Source organism: Chrysochloris asiatica, unplaced genomic scaffold, assembly GCF_000296735.1.
Source record: "Chrysochloris asiatica unplaced genomic scaffold, ChrAsi1.0 scaffold00054, whole genome shotgun sequence".
Taxonomy (NCBI): domain Eukaryota; kingdom Metazoa; phylum Chordata; class Mammalia; order Afrosoricida; family Chrysochloridae; genus Chrysochloris; species Chrysochloris asiatica.
Genome location: NW_006408572.1, coordinates 1807026 through 1831798, shown reverse-complemented (window position 1 = coordinate 1831798; position 24773 = coordinate 1807026). Strand labels below are relative to the sequence as shown.

Here is a 24773-nt window from a genome sequence, read left to right as displayed (position 1 = left end):
CCTGGGAGGGTGGACTCCAGGGGCAGCTAGGCAGACCCTGGGGCCAGTCACCACAAGAGAACATCCATAAATCCTGATGTTCTCTAGTTCCTCTTGGGGAAACAAATGATGGTCACGCTGTGTGCAAATCTGCCTGGAACTCACCAAGGGGTCTGCAGACAAATCCTTGGTCAAAATGGACACCCAGTGTGCTGAGGAATGAGAGAGCAGCAAACTCAGGTGACAGCTTACCTGTCCTCCAAGTGCCAGAACAGCCACCAGCTCTCCTTAAGACAACAGAAGGAAACATTGCTCCTAATCTTTTCCTGTTTTCATTGTGGTATATTTAGCATTTAGACCTTTAATCTATCTGCAACATGTTTCTAAATATGCAGGGAAGAGAGGGTCTCCTGGATGGAAATCTAATGTTGTTAAATGCCATTGAGTTGGTTCTGACTCATAGTGACCCTGTATATGGCTTGCAAGGAGCGGCTGGTGGATGAACCACTGATCTTATGGTTAGTATTCTAGTGCTTATCCTAAAATGCCACACCAGGAACATAGCAGGTTTTATTTAATAACTCCTGGTGTGGTGCTGTAGGATAAGCACTGGACTGCTAAGCACAAGGTTGGCAGTTTGAACCCACCAGCTACTCCTTGGAAACGCTATACAGGGTTGATATGAGTCAGAACCCACTCAACAACACTTAACAACAACACAACAACAAAGGTACCCACTGAGATATAAACCCACTTCTATGTTCAGCCTCCCTACCTCCTCATTTCTAGTCTTTCTCTATTCCATTCCACTCATCTATTCAATATGACACTGAATTTATTGAGCTTGACAGCTTTATATAAGGTGCACTGGTGGCCTAATGAAGTGAGTGCTAGGTGAGGCTAGCAGTTTGACCCCACCAGGCACTCGTAGGGAGAAAGATGAGGCTGACTGCTCTGTGAAACATTTACAGCCTCAGAAACCCTATGAAGCAGTTCAACTTTGTCCTATAGGGTCATGCTGAGTCGGAATCATAATACAAACTTAAAATCTAGAGAGGCAATTTCCCCTTACCCTTGCTATTAAAAAACATCTTATGAACTTGTTTTCTGTTGCTATATACTTCCTATAATGTAACATTTACCCTTTGAATGCCCATAACTCAGTACTTGTTAGTATATTCTCTAGGTTGTACAACCATCACCACTCCCCAATTCCAGAACGCTGTCATCATCCCAAAAAGCAACCCCCATTAATGAGCAGTCAACTCCCATTCTCCCTGACCCCACCCCTGAAAACCAGTCCACTTCCTGTCTGCTCTGGAATTTTATATAAAAGGAATCACATAATAGGTGGTCTTTTGTGTCTGGTTTCTTTCAGTTAGCATAATGTTTCTACAGTTGCTCGGTGCTGTAAAGTGTATCAGTCCTTGTCAGTATTGCTTGTGGTAGTCAAAGCCTGGGAACAATCTGAATTGTCATCAATGTTGTTATTAAATGCTGTGGAGTCGGCTCTGACTCACAGCAACCCTGTATAGGCTTTCCAAGGAGTAGCTGGTGGGTTCGAACTGCCGACCTTGCAGTTTAAACCAACTTGTGGTCCCGTGCTTATCCTCGAGCACCACACCAGGACTCCTGTAATTGAATCACAATGTAGTATATACTATGGGACTTTATCCAGTCATTAAAAGGAATCAAGTCTCTATTTATTGACCTGGAGGGTTGCTCATGATGTTCCTTTAAGCCCCCAAAGGAAGCTAAGCTGCAGAGTAATGAGTAAGAGGCTTTGTTGTGCTGTTGTTTAAACCCAAAGCAAGAAAAGCCACAAAAACCCATCTCCTACCTGTGACTACAGAGAGAATGAAAAAAAGAGGTTTGGAGACGGCATGCAGAAGGGGTTTTTACTTTTTACACATCTTTGAATCGTAATTAAAAATTAACAAAGAAAATTTAAAGATGGAAGAAAAAGAATCTGCCTCAGAAACATCAATACATTTTACTTGATTGTTCTCTGTAGATTAAAAAGTTCTTGGCTTGTACTTATTGATTACCCTCTCTCTTCCAATAGGGCATGCGAAAGGAAATGGAGTGGGCTGGGATGGGGAGGAAGGGTTGGAGACATAGGTGTTTGAGTCCAAGGGTTGAGAGGAGAGGGAGCCAGGGTATAAAGCTTGTGGAGAGGTGGGGATGGGGAGAGAGTCCAACTCAGAAGGTGGAGCTCAATCTTATTCCTACACTCCCATGTCACCATCATTTCTGACCCCAGCTGCCCACACAGCACTCTCCTCTCCCTGTCATTAGCCACCTGGGGCTAGGTCAGCCCTGATTCATTACAAGGACACTGTCCTTGGGTTCATTAACTCACTGGAGCCATTCACAGAACTCACGGAAGATATTCAATGTATGATTACTGGTTTTAGTATCATCAAAGGATATAAATCAGCTTATCATAAGAAAAGACGCAAAGGTGAGATCCGGGAAATGTTCCCAATGCATAACACCCACCGTTTACTGAACAGGATGATGCTCTCTGAGCCTCCGTGTTTGGAGCTTTTCTAGGTTAGCCCTGTATGACAGGCTAACACATTCTCCTGAGGCTGGTTTGTAGATCAGCCTCCCAGGTAAGTCTTTTCTGGCCTACTGGTTGTCGGGAGGCTCCCCAATGGACTTCACCATAAGGCCATGTGAACCACCACAGAGAAGGGTCACCATAGTGCAGACCACCCGCCTCTGACCCAGGCTCAGGATCTTCCCAACTGGCTCATCCCATGCCCACCCTGTGTTGTCTCTGTGAGAACACAGCCAGGTAAGGGAGGGCCAGGGGCCCCCCAACTCAATCAGAAAGGACAGAGCCTGGCTTCTACACAGGCTAATGAGAGAGGGGGCAGTAAGTCACCCAGGTTGCATTAAAGAAACAACCGGCCTGTCTGGGGTTCTCTGGAGTCTAGCCTCTTCTCTGCAGAACTTAGGCCTCTGCAGCATGGCACAGCTCTGGCTCCCCTCCTGTTTTCTAAGTGATGCCTCCTGTGTATCCACAAGTTCTTCCTGTGCACAGGCTTAAGTCCTACCCATCTCACCCTCCCCATCCAGGTGCACCTTCCGCTCTGGGCAGGTCAGATACCTCTTGAGCCTCTGCAGCCAGATGGGGCTTTCAGACTTCCTCAGGTCATCTGTCTGGGTGGCCAGCTCCCAGGCAGTGAAATGCAGGTCATCACAGGGCTATGGCAGCCGGGGTGGAGAACGAATTCACATGAGGGAGCCCCTCTGCTCGTTTCACTGGCCCCAGAGCAGACTGTGAATAAATGGTGCTGAGTCCAGGCCAGCTGGGCCAGCTCGCTTATCTAATGACAAGGGCATCTATGTGTGTAGGGCTAAGGAGGTGGTGGAGGCGCTGCTCCTCCTCAGGGCGCATGTGCACTGTGCTGATGATGGAGTTGATGGGGCAGTAGAGCTCCTGAAGGTGGATGCCTGGCCCAGCCACCAGGGCTAAGGCCCCAGGGTCTTTCTCCTCTACTCACCTGAGGGAACATCCTAAATCTGATGGTGCCTTCCACTCAAGAGTCCCTGGGTAGAACAAACGATTTTCAACTTTACTGCTAACTGAAAAGCTGGAGATTTTGATTCCACCCAAAGTACCTCGCAAGAAAGGCCTGGTAATCTACTTCTGAAAAGCAGCCATTGAAAACCCCAGGCATCACAGCTCTACTCTGACACAGGTGGGTCACCAAGAGTTGGAGGTGACTTGTCAACACCTGGTGTGCATGTGCACGCATGTGTAGTGTGTACATGTGTGCGCATGTATGTGTGGAGCATCTCTTTCTACTGCCACATCTCTTCCTCCTGTTGGAGATGCTGGGACGCATCCTGCCAGGAATCAGCTAAGAGAAAGCCCTAGTTCGGAGGGCAGAAAAAGGATAGCATAAAAAAGGGGGTCATTTCCTCTGCCTCCCAATAATCCCTTGTTCTCTGGGCTGGCTCCCTCCCAGGGCTGGCCAGCCACAGAGTCTCCTGCGAGCCAGTGTCCAAATCAAGCCTGCTCCCCTCCCTGCTGCGCCTGCAATCTAGTCCCTATGGATCCTTGTCTGTGGCAGTGAATGTGATGGAATTTGAACAGAATACAGGCGAATCGGCGAGGAAAGGCTACTGTGAAATAACCTGAGGGAGGCGAGGAAACCAGACCTGGAGATCAGACGCCAGCTATTGATGCCCGTTATGTCTGAAGGTTTGCTTTACAGGGGATTTGTACTTTCTACATGATACTGCTTCACAACGTTCTAATCTTTTATAATAATCATGTATTCCTTTGGTAACAAGGCAGGGGGGACCTCAAATCATATAAAAACAGTTAGGCACTCAGTCATAAACCAAAGACCAAGACGGTGGGAAGCCCCTGAGAAGCAGAACATCACTGAGCCCCTCACTTCTCTGGTTGCCTCTGTCTCTTAGACCACGAGGACTGGGAACACTTCAGGGCAGAAGGACCTGGATCCCAGAGAGTGAGCCCTTTTGACTTTTGGCTCTAGCTCTGTTGTGCACCAGCTGAGTAAATTCCTTTTCTTCCTAAGCCCGGGCTTTTGACTTATAAAGACTCCCTGCCATTGAGCTGAGCTGATGGTGACTCACAGCAGCCCTACAGCAGCTAGGAGAGCTGCTCCCAGAGCGGTGCTGAGGCTGGAAATCTTTACAGAAGGAGAGGACTTCATCTTTCTCCTGTGGAGTGGCTGGTGGATTTGAACTGTCAGCCTCGTGGTTTATAGCCCACTATGTCCTCAAGGCTCCTTTAGTCTATAAAGCTGCTGTTAAGTGTCACTGAGTGTAAGAATCAATTCACAGTGACGCTGTACAGGATTTCTGAGGAGTGGCTGGGGGGTTTGAACTGCCAACTTTGCGGTTCGCTGTCCAGTGCTTATCCTCCAGCGCCCAGCTAGGAGGACTTATTAAACACCTACTGTCTACTTCTTGGGCCTGCTGGAAGATCAGGGGCTTTGAGAATAAAACCATAAACACATGCAAACATGCAAAAGAGGACCACCTAGAAACCAGGCAGTTTCATGACCAGTGCCCACTTGGACACACCCACATCAATGCAGCCACCACACAACAAGCGGCAGCTAAGTCACGTTTCTCATAGCAACAGGGATGCCAGAGTCCTCCCTTATGGAGACACAAGACAAGCACAGGAAGAGATGTTACAGGCCTGCTTCGGAGAGACGCATTAGCAGATTTTGCTAAAAAACCTCAATCAACATATTTCTGCAAATACTCTAGGGTTCCACACAACATTCCCTGCCACAAGTTAGTGCTCATTTGTGCATCTGTCCAAACAGACTCTCCCATGCATCTCAGCACAGAGTCAACAGTAGCCACTTTGAAGGTCCAAGCCGTCTGCTTGTGCACAGATGGGAAACTGAGACCACAGAGCAGAGCTCATCCGTATGAGCCACGCAGAGATTGTGGTGGGTGTGGCCTTGTGCCTGTGGTGCTTCTGGCTAGCCGAGAACCTAAACACCGCACGGGGAACTTGACTTACCTCTTCCTCGGGCCCAGGTGTAGAGGTGACTGGTCTCAGTGCTTCTGGGTTCTCGCTCAGCTGGTTCCACCAGCATAGGTCGGAAGTGGGGGTCATCAGCCCGGCCAGGAGTCTTCAGGGGCAGGATATACTTGGGAAGCCCTTTGTAGAACCAGGCTCCCGATCTCTTCCAGACCTAGGAGGAGGGAAGACATCTGCTTTGAGCACAGGCTGCAAGGAGCCCTCTGCATACTATGTGCAGGCCAGGTCTCCCCTCCTGTCATATGTTGGGTCCTCTCTCCCCGCGATGGGAGACAGGAGAGCAAAATCTGTGAAACACCACGAGGGATGGGAGTTTTGTCTTCTGCCACCGCCTTCCAAGGACTTCCAAAAAGCAAAGTCCCTTGAATTTCCACACCTACTTTAAAGAAAACCCTATGTTCTCTTGTCTCTCTGGCAAACCGAAGTCCCAATGGGGTAATGTGTGCAAAGCCCTGTCCTCTGTGCATGGTCACCACCTTTGGTCTCTAAAACTCAGAATTCTGAGATGCCTAATCAAACCCCACGCACATCCCAGTCCCCACAAGTCTCTGCTGGAGAACTCCAGGGCCACAGGGCAGTCTGTGGGGTTCTAACGGGCCAGCTTGTGAGGAGCCACAGCCTTCACTGCACCTCCTCTCATGGCCTGATGCCGCCTGGGATACACAGAGCAGTCCACTCACCCTCAGTGAAAATCCAATCTCCCTACCTACTGCCCAGTCAAGTATGGGACCCAGGCCCTAGCTTCCCTCTTGAGAATAACATCTCTGGATTCTGCTGAGGTTACATTTGTCACTGTCTCTTGGAGGTGGGCCCCAGGAGTAGCCACAAAGCTTCAGGCTCAGTCTTATCACCCAAAGACATGGCCACTTTCCAGCCTCAGTCCTGCCCTCCTCAAAACCAGGGCATTCCTGGAGCCCCTCTTAACCCCACAGTCCCATAGGGCCTCTCAGAGCTGGTGGGGTGCAAAGAGTTCCTTTATGGCTTCCCCTTGGAAATGATGTAGGAATGGGGGGCCCTGGTGAGATGGGCACCCCTGAAGGCTAGGCAAGTCCTGGCACAGGGCTGACGGGGCAGGAGACACCCCACACGGCTGTTCAAGCTCCCCCACTCCCTGTCCTCTTCCCTGGGTACAAGGTTGTCCACAGCTACTTCCACAGGTGCTCCCTGTGTGGCTTTGGGCCTCTCTCTAAGTCTGAGTTTCCTCATCAGTGAAGCATGATTACAAAGCTGGCACAACAGGGCTGCCAAGAGAGTCGTAAAGAGCACAGCACAACCCAAGTACTCCAGCAGGTGCTCAACAGATGTGTTCTTCCTGCTGCCCCTTTGCTTCAGAGCCTGAGGCAGAGCAGGTGAGGCCAAGGAGAAGCAGCTGGGGACACTCTGCTGTCCTGGAAAGCTCTTCCCGAGAGCCTCTGGGGCAGAGAGGACTCACATCTCAGGGAAGCTACAGATTAGAATTCAGAGGAGGAGCTGAGATCAGGTCCCTGAACCCTTAATGCCTCCTTAAAAAAAATCCACTAGGGCTTTAATCTCTTTTCTGATAAAGGAAATATATTAAGAGTATTTAGTCAGGAGGAAGGGGGTGTTCATGGAGGAATGACAGGCCCTTTTCAGAGAAGAGTAAATCATGGTGTGTCAGAGCAGACACCCTAGGTTGGAGCCTGGGTCTGTCACCCAGCAACTCCCTGACCAATAGGTGGGATACAAGATTGAATGTAAGACTCCAACCACCCTGTGCAGGGCACGGAGCACTCATGACAATCTCTGCCACCCTTCTTCTGACAACCAGTGGAAGAATTAAAAATCTGCCCTGGTTCTTCAAGGACAGTGGTTCCCAATTCTGAAGCTTCTCTGTGTTACAGCAGTAGGTTTGTGTGTGGAGTGCTAACAGGGGCCAGGCCAACAGAAGAGAATAGAGCGCGTTCCGTGATCTGTATGCTTGGGAAGCACTGTTGTTGTTGTTAAGTGCTGTCGAGTCGGTTCTGACTCATAGCGGCCCTGTATAGGGTTTCTGAGGAGTGGCTGGTAAGTTTGAATTACCGACACTGTGGTTCAAACTGACTTTGCAGCCCAGTGTATTAGCCCACAGAGCCACACCAGGGCTCCTGCTTATGCAATAGTCCCATTATTTTTTAATGCTCCAAAGTTTAGATTTATTCAACCTTGCAGCTCAAACTGACCTTGCGGTCCAGAGCATTATCCTGCAGCGCCACACCAGGACCAGACTGGGTGACACCAAGTTCCACACTGCAGGGCCTTTCATGTGCACAGTGCTGTCCAGTAGGGCGACAGATAGTTCACATAGAACTACATGGAAGACTTTCTTAGGGAAACTCAACCCTGGGTAATGGGCTTGCATAAAGTCAGCATTTAACTAGATGACACTTCCTGTTCCTGTACTTCTTTCTCCAAGTCATCAGGGGTTGCCTCCTGGTGCTCTGGAGTGATAGGCACAGGACCCCTGGGTCCACATGCCAGGTACAAATCCCTTAGCCTGCTTTTGTGTAGCTCTTGAATGTGGTGCAACCAATGCTTCATGAAACTCCCTTGGGACCCCTTACTGGTCCTCTCATAACCATCTCACGATATTTATTTATTCGAACAGGTAATGCTTACACACGATCTAAAACTCACAAACTACCAAAGTACAGTCTTCTCCCCATTGCCAGCTCTTTGAGGAAGCTCTGTTATTATCCCCACTTGCCAGATGGGAAAGCTGAGGTTCCAACAAGTTAGGCAACTTGTCTAAGCCTTGCACACTATTCTACTGGCCTCTCTTCTATACTGGAGACCCTAGAGTCTCACCCTAACAGTTTACAGATGCATTTAGTTGCTATTGTTAAGTGCCATCGAGTCGGTGCTGACCCATAGTGACCCTGAACAGGGTTTCCGAGGCTGTAAATCTTTACGGGAGCAGAAAGCCTCACCTTTCTCCCGCGGAACGGCTGGTAGTTTCGAACTGCTGACCTTGCGGTTTGCAGCCCAATTCGTAACCACTACGCTACCAGAGCTCCTTACTATATGTAATAGTCCCATCATTTTTCAATGCTCCAAAATTTAGATTTATTCCACTTAATTAAACCAGTCCCTCACTGATGGACATTTAGATAGTTTCCAGTTTTTCACTTGTACGAGCAGTGCGGCAACATCACCTTGGAGCATGCGTCATTAGACAGTGTTTTGTTTCCTTAGGGAATATTCGGGGTGGGGGGGGTTGATGGGTTTTAGGTTATGACAGCCACTGTCTATGCACAGGAGCTTACACACCCCAGTGTGGCAGACGGCACTGCCAGGGCTACCAACTAGCTGCCTTTGAGTTAGGTTGATCCCAATAATGACAACACTCTGTTGGGCAGAGCAGAACTGTGCTCCACAGCGTTTTCAATGGCTGATTTTTCAGGAGGAGAATGCCAGGTCTTTCTCCTGAGGCATCTTTGGGTGGATTTAAACTACCAAGTTTTTGCTTAGCGTTAACCATTGGTACCACCAGGGACTCCATAGTCAAGACCAAGCTCACTGCTGTCTGGCCAGTTTAGAATGGCAGGGACCCTGCAGGGTGGAGGAGGGCTGTCCCATAGGGTTTCTAAGGCTGAAGCTGTTACAGAAGCAGACTGCCACATTGTTCTCTGAAGGAGTTGCTGCATGGTTCGAACTACTGACCTTCAGGTAGTAGCCCAGTGCTTTAACCACAGCACCACCAGGGGACTCATACCACACTTCCTGGTGGAAGCTGGGAGGTCTAGTTTACGGATTGATTGGGGATCATTCCCATGAGTTGGTGGGTATGCTTCTTGAGGTCACCAGAGATAGGGTGACAGGAGGTGCAACAGAGTCCTTTACTACCATCCTGGGGCACCCCTATCCCTCAGGCCCACCCAGCTGAGGCTCTGTCCAGAGGGCAGTGGACAGGACAACCCTGAGGATGACTCAGCAAGGTGACCAACACCTCACTGCTGCAAGGCCTTCCGTGGGAAAGACTAAGAAACACAAGCGAACAGGATACCAGTCAGGACCCTGCAAGGTGCAGCACGGAGTCGGCGCTCAGCAAGGACCCATCTCAGTCTCCTGAGCTTCCCGTTCAAAGCACATAGCCCAGTTCTGACTCCTGAGTGTACATGTCACTTCGTCTTCACCTCTCCCTAACTAGGGTGGGCCCACCTGCAGGGCTCAGCACCATGCCTATGAGCTCCTAGCAGTGCCTGCACAATGAATGCTACTGTCTGAACCACTGACTCAGCAGCCTTGAGGAGTTCACAGGATGTGCACCCACCTGCCTTCCTGGGAAGCAGCCGGGGGTTTCATCCAAGTTCTTTTAATTAATCAAATGTATTTCTATTTCAGATGTAAAGAGGGATAAAAAGGAAGTGCCCAGCAGGGCAGGTGGTGAAGAACAAGCTCCTGACTGTGGACCCCAGGAGCAAAGCAGCTGTGAGCTCTCAGCCTCTCCAGTGCCTAGAGAGACCCTGCCCAGCTGCCCCTGGCATATCACTGCCACAGGGACACCTTGTCTCAGCCTCGCCTGTCACAAGAAGCCATCTTCAGTCCCACTGTCCACACAGAAGGATATCATGTTTGGTAAGGTGGAGGGTTAGAGAAAAAGAGGAAGACCCCCAACAAGATGGATTGGCCAAGTGGCAACATTGATGAACTCAAGCGTGACAACAGTAGTGAGGTTGGCCCAGGACCGGGCAGTGTTTCGTTCTGCTGTGCATAAGGTCGCTTATGAGTCGGTACCAACTCAATGGTACCTAACAACAATAATAAAGTGCTTTTGGTAAAAATAGATTGAATTGTATGAAACTGTTGATATTTGTGACCTACAATTTTTTACCTACCAAAAAGAGAAAAAAAGTCAATTTCTTAAGGTTTCACCTGGAAAAGTTTTGCTCAGCTGACCTGGGGTTCTGTGGCCAGGTCCGGGGCAGGGATGGTAACTCAGTTACTCCCTGAGAGCCTGCTATGATTGGGGTGCTGGTGTGTCTCCCTCTCTCGTACTGGCACCTTGGTTAAGTGGAAGGGTGCGATCAGGCCATGATGGGTGGATCAGGAGGTTTCCCAAGAGATATAAGCAGCCTAGGTGGTAACTCTACCTAGGCTCACGCTGGTGATCATGGACCAGTGAGTGAGGAGTGGCTGAGGTTGGGAGACAAGAGCAAATGTGCATTGCCCAGTATGGGAGGCAGACCAGTGCGGAGGTGGAGAAAACACCCCATCAGTATTTTGGAAAATGTCTTCCACATGGGAGAGTAGGGTTGATGAGGCAAGAGGAATGACTGTACCCCTCTCCTGCCAACCTGTGCACACCCGCAGGTATTTCTGTACCCACGTCCCACAATAAAGCTCCCCTAGCAGTTTTTGATCACATGACTTCTGCTTGGCACATGCAGGCACACCACCCATTGCTGGGCATCAACATCTGGTCCTTTCCCAAGAACCGAGGCAGGAGCAGCCCTCACGGAAACCAATCTCCATCCTACCCCACCCACGGCAGGCAGTCTACGGAGGGCAGATGGGAGAATGCTCACTCTGGAGAACCCAGGGATTCTGCAAAAGCCAACTCTCCTCCGCACGTGTGGTTTGCTGTGATAAGGCTGGCAAAGCAGCCAGCCTTGAAAATGCCACTTAATGAGAAAAGCCTGCATAGCCGCCATGGCACGTGCAAGGGGTGGCCGGCGGCACCCAACCCTCCCTGATACAGATTTAGTGGTCCGCTTTGAGGTTTTCATTAGGATTTCAGCTCACGGACAACCTGGCTGCACATACAGATGGGTATTAGCCGAGCTGTTCCCAGGGAATTTTAATTACCATGATAACAATCGCTAATAAGTGGCATTTCCTAACTGGAGCTGGCTGAAGTAGGCGGTGACTACCAGGGAGGACCCTGTTGGAAGGAAGGGCCACTGAGAGGGGGGAAGGGAGGCTGCCGAGAAAGTCTCCTGTCCCAGTCCGTAGCTTCCCATCCATTGCTGTGCATACGGCTTCTTTCTGCCCCAGGTGCCCCTGGCATGAATTCAAGTATGTGTCTTCATTGGTTCAGCTGACCATGTTTCTCCACCCAGCCACGTATGGGTCAGAACAGGGGTATGGGCTGTGGTCTTTGTACATATTGTTCCTTCTGCCTTGGGTTCTCTGCCTGGGCGTGTCGGGGGTGGGTGGGGGGGCACACTGCCCCTGGGCTGCCTTTCATGTGTCTTTGCAGAATTAGAGTCCCTCTGTTGTGCCCCACTGCTGACATAGCACCCTCATCCAAACAGAAGTTCTGACCAGTCAGTCAGCTCTTCCAGGACAGGGGCTGACCAAAGGGCAGGCACAGGGCAAGAGTGCTGCTGGCCAAGTGACTGAACAGATGAACAAACAAAGGACACAAAGCAAAGGGAGTGTTGCCCCGTGAGAGACTGGGACTGCAGGGACACCATGTTCTGTCTACGGAGCTCTGGGCTAACCCAGTCTTGAAAAGTCAAGTGAAACGGTCTGGGACAGAGCTGAACCTTCATGGATGTGTTGGTTCCTCTACAAAGGGTAAAGGAAAGGTATCAGCCCCACCCTACTCCCTTGTCTGAGCATGCGCACCCACAGAATGCTGGTCTCCCAGCATGCCAGCAAGACCTCTTTCTCTCTCCCTGGCCACATCTCTTGCCTTTCCCCCCATCATCCTCCGATTCCTCTGCCCTTCATGCTCTGGACCAGAGAGAATAAACTATTCTTAGTTGACCACACTAAGCGTTCTCTGGTCTCCAGGCTTTTGTGCATGCTGTTCCTCCTCCCTTCCCTGGGAGGAAAACTCCTACCCCACCTTTAGGAAATTTCGCCAAAAGCTTCCACAGAACCTTGCATGCCTCCCACTGAAGCACGCTCAGACTGTGTTATGGGTGCCTATTTCGGTGCTTTTTTCTTGCACTGGATTGAAAGCTCCACAGTGTAAGAGCCACCCAAGTCATCCAGCACAAGCTAGCACATAATTGTTGTGGTTAGCTGGTGTTGACTTGGTCCCTGGCTCATGGTGACCCCATGCACAATGGAACAAATCACTGCCCGGTCCTTCACCATCCCCACTGAATGGTTATGAAGTGGACTGCTGTAATCCATAGGATTTGCGTTGATTGTTCAGAAGTAGATTTCCAGGCCTTTCCTCCTCGTCCATCTCAGTCTGAAAGTTCTGCTGAAACCTGTGCAGCATCATAGCAACATGCAAGCCTCCATGGACAGATGAATGGCAGCAGTACATGAAATGCAATACTGGGAATCAAACCCAGGTCTCCTGCATGTTGTCATTGTTAAGTGCCATAGAGTCGGTTCCGACTCATAGCGACCTTGTATAGGGTGTCCAAGGAGCAGCTGGTGGGTTTGAACTGCCAACCTTGTGGCTTGCAGTCCAGTGCTGATCCTACAGCACCATACTAGGAGTGCTGCGTAGGGGAGAAGAATTCTACCAGTGAACTGTCAATGCCCCTCTACCACCAAAACCCAAAGCCAGACCCACTGCCACTGAGTGGATTCCAAGACTGTACATCTTTTAGGAATCAAAGGACTCTATCTGTGGGAAGAGAAATCATCAATATCATCAGCCAAACCAGTCCATACGCAAACTGCAGAACTGACCATCAATTGCTCATATGCAAGTTCAGGCTGAAGCTAAAGAAAATTTAAACAAGTCCACGAGAGTCAAAATATGACCTTGAATATATCTCACCTGAATTTAGAGACCATCTCAAGAATAGATTTGATGCATTAGACACTAATGACCAATGATCAGAAGAGGTGTGGGAGGACATCAAGAACAAAAGAAAGCAAAGGTCATTAAAAAGCCAGGAAAGACTGAACGGACAAAAGTGGATGTCAGAAAAGTCTCTGAAACTGGCTCTCCAGTGTGGACAAGCTAAAATGAATGGAAGAAATGATGAAGTAAAAGAGCTGAACAGACGATTTCAAAAGGCAGCTCGAGAATACAAAGTCAAGTACTATAAAGAAATGTGCAAAGATCTGAGTTAGAAAACCTAAAGAGAAGAATCAGCTCAGCTTTTCTCAAGGTGAAAGAACTGGGGTGGGGGTTGGGGGTAAAAAGTCAAGCTTTGACTTGCAATATTGCACTGGACTGCAAAGTCAGTTTGAACTGCAAGGTCAGTGGTTCAAGCTCAACAGCAGTTCTTCGGAAACCCTATACAGGGATGTGTTTCATTCTGTTGTACACAGGGTCATTCTGAGTCAGAACCAACTCAGCATCTAACAATAACACAACAAAGGTGCTAAGTCTTTACTGGAACAGAAAGCCTCATCTTTCTTTCATGGAGAAGCTGGTGGGTTTGAACTTCTGACCTTGAGAGAGCCAATAAACATCTGTCAGCTGATGACCAAACACGTCCAAATGTAAAGTCTTTGAATAACTCAGATTAGTCCAAGAATTGCAGACTCTTAGAGGGAGAATCTACTCAGGAGGTTGTAGTATGTTAAATGTGGCCCCAAATCATTTTTCTCTCTCCTTTCATAAAGAGGTGGAAACAATTCATCAGCCCTAGTCTAGTCTTGTGACCTGTTTTGACCAACAGGCTGTACTCATATTTAGTGAGCATTTTGTATGTGCCAGACATTGTTGTAAGCCTTTTACATATGCTACGGTGTTTCATTTTCACAACAGTATTGTCTCTGTTTTACAGATGTTTGTGGACTTCCTGGTGTAAGATGAGCACTGGACACGAACCACAAGGTTGGCAGTTTAAACCCACCAGTTGCTCCTTGGAAACCCTATACATGATCCCTATGCATAAGAACTGACTTGATGGCACTTAACAGCAACAACATTTTACAAAAGAGGACGCCTGGCCCAGAGAGAAGATGTTACACCAACAAGAGGGAGAGGGATAAAATCAAAATGGGAACCCAGGCACGCTAACTTCGGAGCCTAGCCTCTTATTAACCACTGCAATATGCTGCCTTCTTGTGAAAGAAAACATAGCTTTATAAAATTAAATGCTACTTACTGATTTTCAACTGTTAGAATTAACCTAGACATAAAGCACTGAAGAATTATGGTAAAAACCCAGAATCTAATGTGCGGCTCTGACAATCTATCAGTAAAGGTGCAGCAGAGAAAAGGTGGGAGCGGAAGGTGGGAGAGGGAAGAGTGGGGGGGTTTCCATTTCTACAGCACACACGGAGGGAGTTTAAGTGGTAGTGCCAAAGCTGATAACAGAAGAAAGGGGTATATTATGTGACGTTACAATCTGACTATTTGAAGAACTAAAAATAAGAATGGAACTGTCAAAGATTAGGAGGGAGAAGGAAAGGCAAAGTAGTGCACCTCAGCCAGTACCTCACTTTTCTTAACACAGAATCAACTGTTAGGTGCCATCCAGTTGGTACAGACTCACAGTGACCTTATGTACAACAGAATGAAACACTGCTCAGTCCTGTGCCAACCCTACAATCTTTGCTACACTTGAGCCCACCGCTGCTGCCACTGTGCCAATCCATCTTGTTGGGAGTCTTTCCTCTTTTTCTCTGGCCCTCCACTTTACCAAACGTGATATCCTTCTCCAAGGACTGGTCCCTCCTGATTATATGTCTGAAGTAGGAGAGACGAAGTCAGGCCATCCTGGCTTATAGAATCAATAGGGAGCGTCTAAAGTTGACGAAGGAGGCCCAAGGTGGTTGCGACGATTAATGTGCTTAACTGCTAACCAAAAGGTTGGTGGTTCAAGTCCACCCAGAAAGGCCTCAAAAGAAAAGGCTTGGTGATCTAGTTCCAAGAAATCAGCCACTGAAAACTCTGTGGAGCACAGTTCTACTCTGACACACAAGAGGTCACCACGAGTCAGGATCAACTTGATGGCAACTGGTTTTAAAGTTGATAAATCAAGATTCCAACACCATTCTTTAAAGAGCTGGAAAAACAAATTGCTAAATTTACATGGAAAGGAAAGAGAACTTGGATAAACAAAACATTTTTAAAGAAGAAAAAAATTGGAAGTTTCTCACTTCCCCATCACAAAACCTACTATACTGCCACAGTAGTCAAAATAAACAGCCTGGTACTGGTACAACAAAAGATACACAGATCAATGGCACAGAATTGAGAACCCAGAAAGAAATCTATCCACCCATGGTCATCTAACATTTGACCAAGCGTTAAAACACAGTAAATGGGGAAGAGATAGTCTCTTTAACAAATGGTGCGGACAAAACTGGAAATCCATATGCAAAAGAATGAAACAAGTGCCACATCTCACATCATACACAAAAATGAACTCATGGGTCAAAGAACTAAATTTAAAACTTAGAACGATACAGATCATCAATGAAAAAATAGGGACAACCTTGGTAGCGGTGGTGTGCCGTGGAGTCGGTTCAGACTCATAGCGACTCTGTATAGGGTTTCCAATGCTGTAAATCTTTATAGGAACAGAAAGCCTCATCTTTCTCCCGCGGAACCTAGGGGTTCTGATGCACAGCATAAATACACTGTCAAATATAACCGAAAACACACAAACAGCAGAAGACAAACTAGATGACTGGAACCTCCTAAAAATCAGACACTTAAGTATATTAAAATATTTTACCAAAAAAGTAAAAACAGAACTCACAGGTTGGGAAAAAAAAATTTGTAATTACATCAGAAAACGGACTAATCTCTGAAACTTTTAAGAAAACTTCAAAATTGCAAAGAGAAAAAAACAAATAATTCAATTTAAAAAATGGGTCACGGACATGAGCAGCCATTTCACCAAGGAAGACATCCAGGCAGCCAATGAACATATGACCAAAGCTTGCAATCACTAGCCACTGTTGTTGTGAAGTCATTGAGTCAGTTCCAACCCATAGCGACCCTGTATAGGGTTTCCAAGGAGTGGCTGGTGAGCTTGAACCACCGACCTTGTAGTTAAAAGGCTTTGCAGTCTGGTGCATTAGCCCACAGCGCCACCCCAGGACTCCCACTAGCCACTAGAGAGATGCAAATTAAAACAACAATGAGATATCATCTCACCCCAGCATTAATAGCAAAGATCAGAAAAATAGAAAACAACAAATGCTGGCAAGAGTGTGGAGCGACGGGATCCCCCACTCCTGCCCCCCACCTACTGCTGTGACAGTAAAATAGAGCAACCACTGTGGGGACAGTTTGGCGCTTTCTTGAAAAATTGGAAATAGCAACACTGTATATCCTAGAATAATAAGAGTCCTAACATGAATAGAGAAATGCACACTCATTTCATCGCAGCACTATTCACCATAGCAAAAAGAGAGACAGTCTAAATACCCATGAATGGAAGAATGGAGAACCAAACTTTGGTATATACACACAACAGAATACTAGGTGATGTTGAAGAACAATGAAGAATCTGCAAAAATACCTCATAATGTGATGAACCTGGAGGACATTATGCTGAACGAAATTAGTCAATCACAAATGGATAAGTATTATGAGATCATTATTGTAAAAAGTCAAGACAAGGTTTTCATGCTGAAGGAAACCTTCTTTGATGGTTGCCAGGGATGGGAGGGAAGGGGCAGTAGTTCACTGGCTAGAGGGTTGTTGTTGCTGTTGTTGAGTGCCGTCGTGTTGGTTCCAACTCATAGCAACCCTGTATAGGGTTTCCAAACAGCAACTGATAGGTTTGAACTGCTGATCTTGTGGTTCAAACTGACCTTGCGATCCAGTGTTTTATCCCACAGTGCCATACCACGGTAGACATGTGTTAACTTGGGTTTTGGGCAAGGCAGTACACAACATGAGAGAGACTGGCTGAAGAATGCTAAAGGCAGGGGAAAACATCAGGAGGAGTGCAAGACTTAAAGGGACTAGAGGTAAATCCTGTTATATACACAATCCTGCAATAGCAGTGAGCTATAGGTAGATACAGATAGATACACAGGGTGAACAGGTGTGGGAGGGTTAGTGTGAACATACCCAGAAATATATACAGGCTGACAGAGGATATCTGGACCTGGTTATTTACCTTTGCTGTAAACACATGTATGAATGTGGTGGAGCATACAGGGGCCCAGATTATGAAAATTTCTTAGACATTGCCAAAATACCTTGAGGGAATGAATTTCTGAGCCTGGGAGTTCAGGACCATGGTCTCAGGAGACACTATGATGAATTGGCATAACATAGTCCACAAATGCTATGTTCTACATCCTACTTTGGTGACTATGGCTGGGGTCCTAAAAGCTCATGAGCGGCTGTCTAAGGTGCAACTATTGTTTTTTCCTTTTAAACTTGAGGCTGTTTGGAACCATTTCTTCCAAAGGACTAATGGAACATGCGAACATCAATCTCCATGACTCTGAGACCAGGAGAACTAGATGGGGCCTGCCTATTACTTCCAACTGCTTTGAAAGGGATTACATACAAGGTCTTGGATAGAGTCAGAGAAAATGAGGAAAAAAAGTCAAAATCATAAAAAAAGACCAGGCTTACTGGTCACACAGAGACTGGTGGAATCCCAAGACTATGGTCCTTGGTCACCCTTCAGATCTGGGACTGAACTCACTCATGTGGCTCAATTTTCAGTCAAGCATTAGACAGATATATGAGGGGGACCACAACATTAGTGAGGTATGCACACCAAAAAATGGTCAACCATTTTAGAGAAAAAGGGCAGCATTTACCCTTTGGCTCGGCACAGAGGCAGCAGCAATGGGCTGAAGCATATCAGCAATTGTGAGGAGGGTGCAGGGCCAGGTGGTGTCTTATTCTGTTGTACAGAGGGGGTTGCTAGGGGTTGGAAACCACTCGATGGCACCTAGAAACAACAACATTTACCTAAGGAGAAAATTCAGAAGGGTAGGAAAGGAGGAGGCATGGAAACAAGAACCACAGGGAGAAGTGGGATGAGGGACGTTACACTGATTTCACCATCACTGAGGCGAAGTGAACTCTCTGAGTTGTTGCCTGTAACACTGATGATTCGTTCTGTAACTCTTCACTTAACTGACAATAAAAGTTAAAAACAAAAAGAAAGGATTGGTAGGAACCACTGTGTGTACTAATAGATGGTTAGGCGCATGCAGCTGATAGAATATTACCCAATCATGAAGATAAATTTGGTGAAGATCAAAGACTGCAACCTTCAGTATGGATTACACCTCAACACAAAGATGACAAAAATCCTCACAATTGGACTAATAAGCAACATCATGACAAGTGGGGAAAAAAATTGAAGTTGTCAAGGATTTTAGTTTACTTGGATCCACAATTAACATCCATGGAAGCTGCAATCAAGAAATCAGATGAAGTACTGCCAAAGACCTCTTTAACCAAGCAAAGATGTCACATTGAGGACTAAGGTGTGCTTGACACAAACCATGGCATTTTCAGTAGCCTCATATGCATGTGAAGTCTAGACAGTGGATCAGGAAGACTGAAGAAGGGTTGATGTATTTGAATTATGGTGTTAGCAAAGAATATTGACTATACCATAAACTGCGAGAAAAATAAAAAGTCTGTCTTAGAAGTACAACCAGAATGCCTCTTAGCAGCAAGGATGATGGCCAGACTTAGTCTCACTTACTTTGCATGTATTACCAGGAGGGATCAATCCCTGGAGAAGGACATCATGATCGATAAAGCAGGGCATCAGTGAAAAGAGGAAGAAATCCAACGAGATGCACTGAAACAATGGCCTCAAACAAAGGAACGAGGATGGCACAGGACTGGGCAGTGTTTTGTTTTATTGTATACACGGCTACTATGTGTTGGAACCAACTCAGTGACACCTAATATAATAAAGAGAAATGAAGTTCTGTTAACATGCTACAACATGAGTGAACACTGAAAAATTATGCTTAGGAAAATAAGTCAAACAGAAGGAAAACTATTATATGATCCACTCATATGAAATATCTAGAAAGGATAAACGTGTATAGCCCAACCTTCATTTGTAATCACTAGGGGTGGGAGGGAGGGAGCAAGAAAGAATAACTGCGTAGAGGATACAGCGTTTCTAATAAGGGGCATGGAAAGATGTGGAGATGGGTAGTGGTGATGGTTACACACCACAATGAATGTAATCAATGTCACTGAAGTGTACATGTGAAGAATGTTGAAATGTTTCATTTTATACATACATGTAATCAGGACAAAGACCTGACAATCTGCTCCCATAAAGATTTCAGCCCAGAAAACCCTATGGGGTGATTCTACTTTGTTAATAGGGTCACTATCAACTCAACTGGCACTTAATAACAGTAACATACAATAACATGCATTGTGTCTACTTTTTAACACAATAAAAAATGTTTGAAAGGGACTCCTTTATGGTGTTTTTTGTTTATTTGTTTTTTTGTCTTGGTTCTTTAGAAAAACAGCTTGAGAGATTGTCCCCTTAAGTCGTGTGGAGTTCCTTTTGTCCTAGTTTTTTTATTCCAAAAGGTTTGTTCCTGTTGTCTAGATTGGCTGATGTCCTGGGTGAGTTATAAACAACTTGATACTTTTTGTCTAGTCCTGGGCTGCAGCCTGCCCTGTGATTGGTATGCATTTTGCAGTGATCAGTAAATAAACTATGCAAATGAAGTATCTGTATGCTTCTATGCAAGTGAAGTATCTATGGTCTATTGAGAGGGGATTGGTCAGTTCCTGGTCCTGGTGCCTTAAAACTTACAAGGAGTTTATGTATATAAGCTGCCAACCCAACAGAGGGCTTTCAGAAAGTAGCAAGAAGTGAAGCAGCAGAGAGAGGAAACAAGGAGCCTCCTAAAAGAGCTGTACAACACTGAAAATGGCAAAGAAATCCAGAAGGTGCCCACCAGCAGAGTTGGCAGGACAGGTCTAGAAGGGGTCCTGTGGCCGTTGGTGGTGACAGATGGCAAGAATAAAAGAGCCAGTCCTGAGGGAGTCAAAAGGCACGCAGAGCTGAGAGAACTGTCCTGCACTGAAGGAGGGTGACTTTGCCTACACACTTCCCAATCCTGAGTCATTACACTGCTGCTTCCTTAATAAAACACCTAACTGTGAGTATGGTTTGTGAGTTCTGTGTGGCCACTGCAGTGGTTTCATCCAATCCAGAAAAGACGACGACAGTGCTGTGGGAGAGAATTGGTAGAAAGCAAGGATGGACATAGGTCTGACTTCCAGCTCGTAGGGACCAGCTTTGGGTGATGTGTTATTCCCCCTGAAGTTAGATAAGTTCTGATATTGCTACTCCCACCATTTCACACTAGTGAGGGGCTGGGTGTGGGAGGGCCACAGATGACTATGGTTCTCCACGATAATCTATCTCTTCAGCAGAATTTCATTTGTTTAGAAGCCATATGCATATATTACTTTGATTAAAATAAAAATATAACAGATTAGTAACTGGAATGTTGACATTATTAAATCACTGGGCTGCATGGCAGGTTGGTATGTGGGGATCTGGGATGATCTCTGGTGGCTACATTGAATTGAGTTGTGCCTGACAGGAAAAAGCTGGTGGTTTAGGGAAGGAGAGGAACATAGTTACTTACAATTTTTGTAGTGGAGCAAGATAGGGCAGGACTTGGTCAAGTTGCGAGTAGCTTGACAACATCAGTGTGAGCTATTAACACTGAGATTCCTGTTCATAAAGGGAGTCACTGTACCCGTCTAGCCTTCAGGAGTCAGGATTTAGGCAATGGGCATCCCTACAGTTTCTCAAAGGAGACCTGGTAGTAGAATGGTTAAGCAGTCAACTGCTGATCAAAAGGTTAACAGTTCAAACCCACCAGTAGCTTTGTGAGAGAGGGACATGGTGATCTTCTGTAAACACAACAGCCTAGGGAATCCTGCGGGACAGTTTTTACCTGAGCTGAAAAGGCCTTGATGCCACCTGGCTACATCAACAGAGTTTCTCAGAGGGAACCAGGACTTCACAGCACACAGGAAGTCAGCGTGGATCTGGGGGTGGGCACACAGGAAAGGCCTGGGACCAGGATGTTGGTGGACAGAAACTGCTGCTCTCTGAACTGGTGGGCAGTACGGGCTGCAACAGCAACTGGCCTCTGCTGAGGTTTACACTCTCCAGAGTGGCTGGTGACACGCTGAATATGAAAACCATGATTACAGCCAAGGGCGACAAGCAGGAACCCTGAGTCCATGTTGATACTGAACAAGCCACGTCAACACGAGGTGTGCTAAGGTGACAGACAGTATGGTTTTCTGCCATCAAGCCTAGATCTGTGATTCAAACCAGATGGGGATCATTCTATTCTAAAGTTCCGGTAACAGCTGGGTCACCCACTGCCCTACGACGAGCCTTCAGACCAGCTCATGTCAGATGGGGACACAGAATTTACACTGCATTCCGTGATGGTTTTTGAGCATGTGTGTTTGTCCATCATCAGCTTGTACCATGGTGGCTTGTGTGTTGCCAAATACCAACAGAGTTACCTATGGTGGATAGGTTTTAGTGGAGCTTCCAGATAAGAAAGACTAGGAAGAAAAGCCTGACAACCTCTTTCTGGAAATTAGCCAACGAAAACCCTATGGATCACTCAGAACACTGTCCACTACAAGTGCTGAGGTCACTCAAACTCCACGGTGGCTGGACCAATGCACTGGAGTGGACCAACGACTGCAGACGATGCTTTGTTCTGTTATATATAGGGGTCGAACGAGCCAGAGCTGCTGAGGGCAACTAACAACATGTTTATGGAGAATGTGGCATAAGGGTTGCAAGAAGCAGGTCGCAGGTCTGTTTCACAGTCTGCAACCACAGACAAGCAGCACAAGGAAGGGCATCTGCCCACCTAAACATGGAAGATGGCACTACACTTACCTTTCTAATTCAGAAAACGGTACTGGGGCTCCTACTAGCAAAAACACAACACTGAGATGCAACCAGTCTCCCTAAAAGAGTACTCAGAGGTCATGTTCAGCTCGACCCATAAACAAACAAACAAAACCCACCGCTACTGAGTCAATTCCAATTCTTAGTGACCCTATAGGGCAGTAGAACTACTCCATAGGGTTTCTGAGACGGTAAATCTTTATTTGAGCATCTCATCTCATCTTTTTCTTGAGGGGCTGATGGGTTTGAACTGCTGACTTCATGATTAGCAGTCCAATGCTTAACTCACTGTGTCCTAAGGTCTCCTTCAGTAGACCCATAGATTAATTAAAATAAAAATCTCAGCAATGGGAAACTCATGGTGTCAGAAAATGTACAATGATCAATGAAATATATTAAACACAGATTCAAGCCAAGTAATTCATGTATAATACACATATGAAAAATTATACTTAAAAAGTAGTTATAAAAAAGTCAGTCAACAGCAATTGATAAAAATTCAAGGCTGGAGTCACAGCCTGGAGATGCTTCTGGAAGAACCATCGCGATGGCCGCCCAGGAAGAACCCCAAGTGCAGTTCAAACTCGTATTAGTGGGTGTTGGCGGTACTGGAAAAACTGTATTTGTGAAACATCATCTGACTGGTAAATTTGAGAAGATGTCTGTAGCCACCTTGGGAGTTGAGGTCCATCCCCTTGTGTTCCATACTAACAGAGGACTGATTAAATTCAGTGTGTGGGACACGGCTGGTCAGGAGAAATTTGGGGGACTTAGAGATGGCTGTTATACCCAAGCCCAGTGTGCCATTATAATGTTTGATGTAACCTCATGAGTTACTTACTAGAATGTGCCTAACTGGCATAGGGATCTGGTTCGAGTATGTGAAAACATCCCCATTGTCTTGTGTGGTAACAAAGTAGACATTAAGGACAGGAAACAAAGTAAAATCCATCGTCTTCTACCAAAAGAAGACTCTTCAGTACTATGACATTTCTGCAAAAAGTAACTACAACTTTGAAAAGCCCTTCCTTTGGCTTGCTAGAAAACTAATTGGCGATCCTAACTTGGAGTTTGTTGCAATGCCTGCTCTCACCCCACCAGAAGTTGTCATGGACCCAGCTTTGGCAGCACAATAGGAGCATGATTTAGAGGTTGCGCACACAACTGCTCTCCCAGATGAGGATGACGACCTGCAGGAGAACGAAGCTGGAGCCCCGCGTCAGAAGTCTAGTTTTATAGGAAACTGTCCTGTGATGTTAGTGTGCAGCATGTTTGCCACTTCATTATATAGCTTATCATTAATTTTACTATATTATATATATATAAGAATATACATATAATTATATATTATATACTTATTATATAGATTTATTAAACATCTTCTTATATAACAAAATTATTATATTATATAAGCAGATGTTTACCTGTGCTTTACTGACTACACAAAGGCTTTCGATTGTGTGGATCATGACCGGCTATGGACAACATTGCAAAGTAATGAGTATTGCAGAACACTTAATTGTGCTCATGAGGAATCTGTACATGGACTAAGAGGCAGTTGTTCGAACAGAACATGGGAACACTGAATGGTCTAAATTTAAGAAAGGTGTGCGAAAGGGTTGTATTCTTTCACATACTTATTCAACCTGTATGCTAAGCAAATAATCCCAAAAGCTGGGTTCTGTGAAGAAAAACATGGCATCAGGATTGGAGGAAGACCATTAACAACCTACAATATGCAGATGATACAACCTTGCTTGCTGAAAGTGAAGAGGACTTAAAACATTTACTGATGAAGATCCAAGAGCACAGCCTTTGGTATGGATTACATTTCAATGTCAAGAACACAAAAATCCTCACCACTGGACCAATAAACAACATTCTTATCAATGGAAAAAAGATTGAAGTTGTCAAGGACTTCATTCTTCTTGGACCAACTATCAACACTCATGGAAGCAGCAGTCAAGAAATCAAACAACATATTGCATTAGGCAACAGAGGCTGCACAAGACCTTTTTAAAGTGTTGAAGAGCACATTCGGAGTGAATGTGGCGGTTGAAAATACCTTTATGTTTTGGACCTGCATATCTAGCTGTTGGAACGCAGTTGATTCCTTTTGAGTTTCAAATATACAACTGCTACAGTCGCATCACACTGTTCAGTGGTGAAATCTTGTTTGTTACTGTCATTCCCATTCCTTACCGTTTAGAATCAGAATAAAGCTGTATTTCAAGTATCTGAAAAAATTTTAAAAAAATTCAAGACTGTCTCAATGAAAATCAAGGAACGGCTGGCAAGACAAGTGTTAGGCTCCTCATTCTTTATGGTGAAAACCAACTGCCGTGAAGACTCTTCTCACTCCTGATGACTTCGTGCATGTCAGAGTAGAACTGTGCTCCCTACGGCTTTCATTGGCTCATTTATTTTGAAGTAGATCACTAGGCCTTTCTTCTAAGTGGATTCAAACCTTCAACCCTTCTGGTTAGCAAATGAGCATCTTA

The 24773-nt window shown here is 46.2% G+C and overlaps 1 protein-coding gene across 1 annotated transcript in view; it reads right to left on the bottom strand.

Moving 5' to 3' along the window:
* The window catches only part of RPH3AL (rabphilin 3A-like (without C2 domains)), a 140948-nt gene that overhangs the window by 48670 nt on the left and 67505 nt on the right, over nt 1-24773 (bottom strand). The window contains 1 exon segment of the mRNA XM_006863450.1: nt 5507-5681. Within this exon segment, the coding sequence (XP_006863512.1) occupies nt 5507-5681 (175 nt within the window).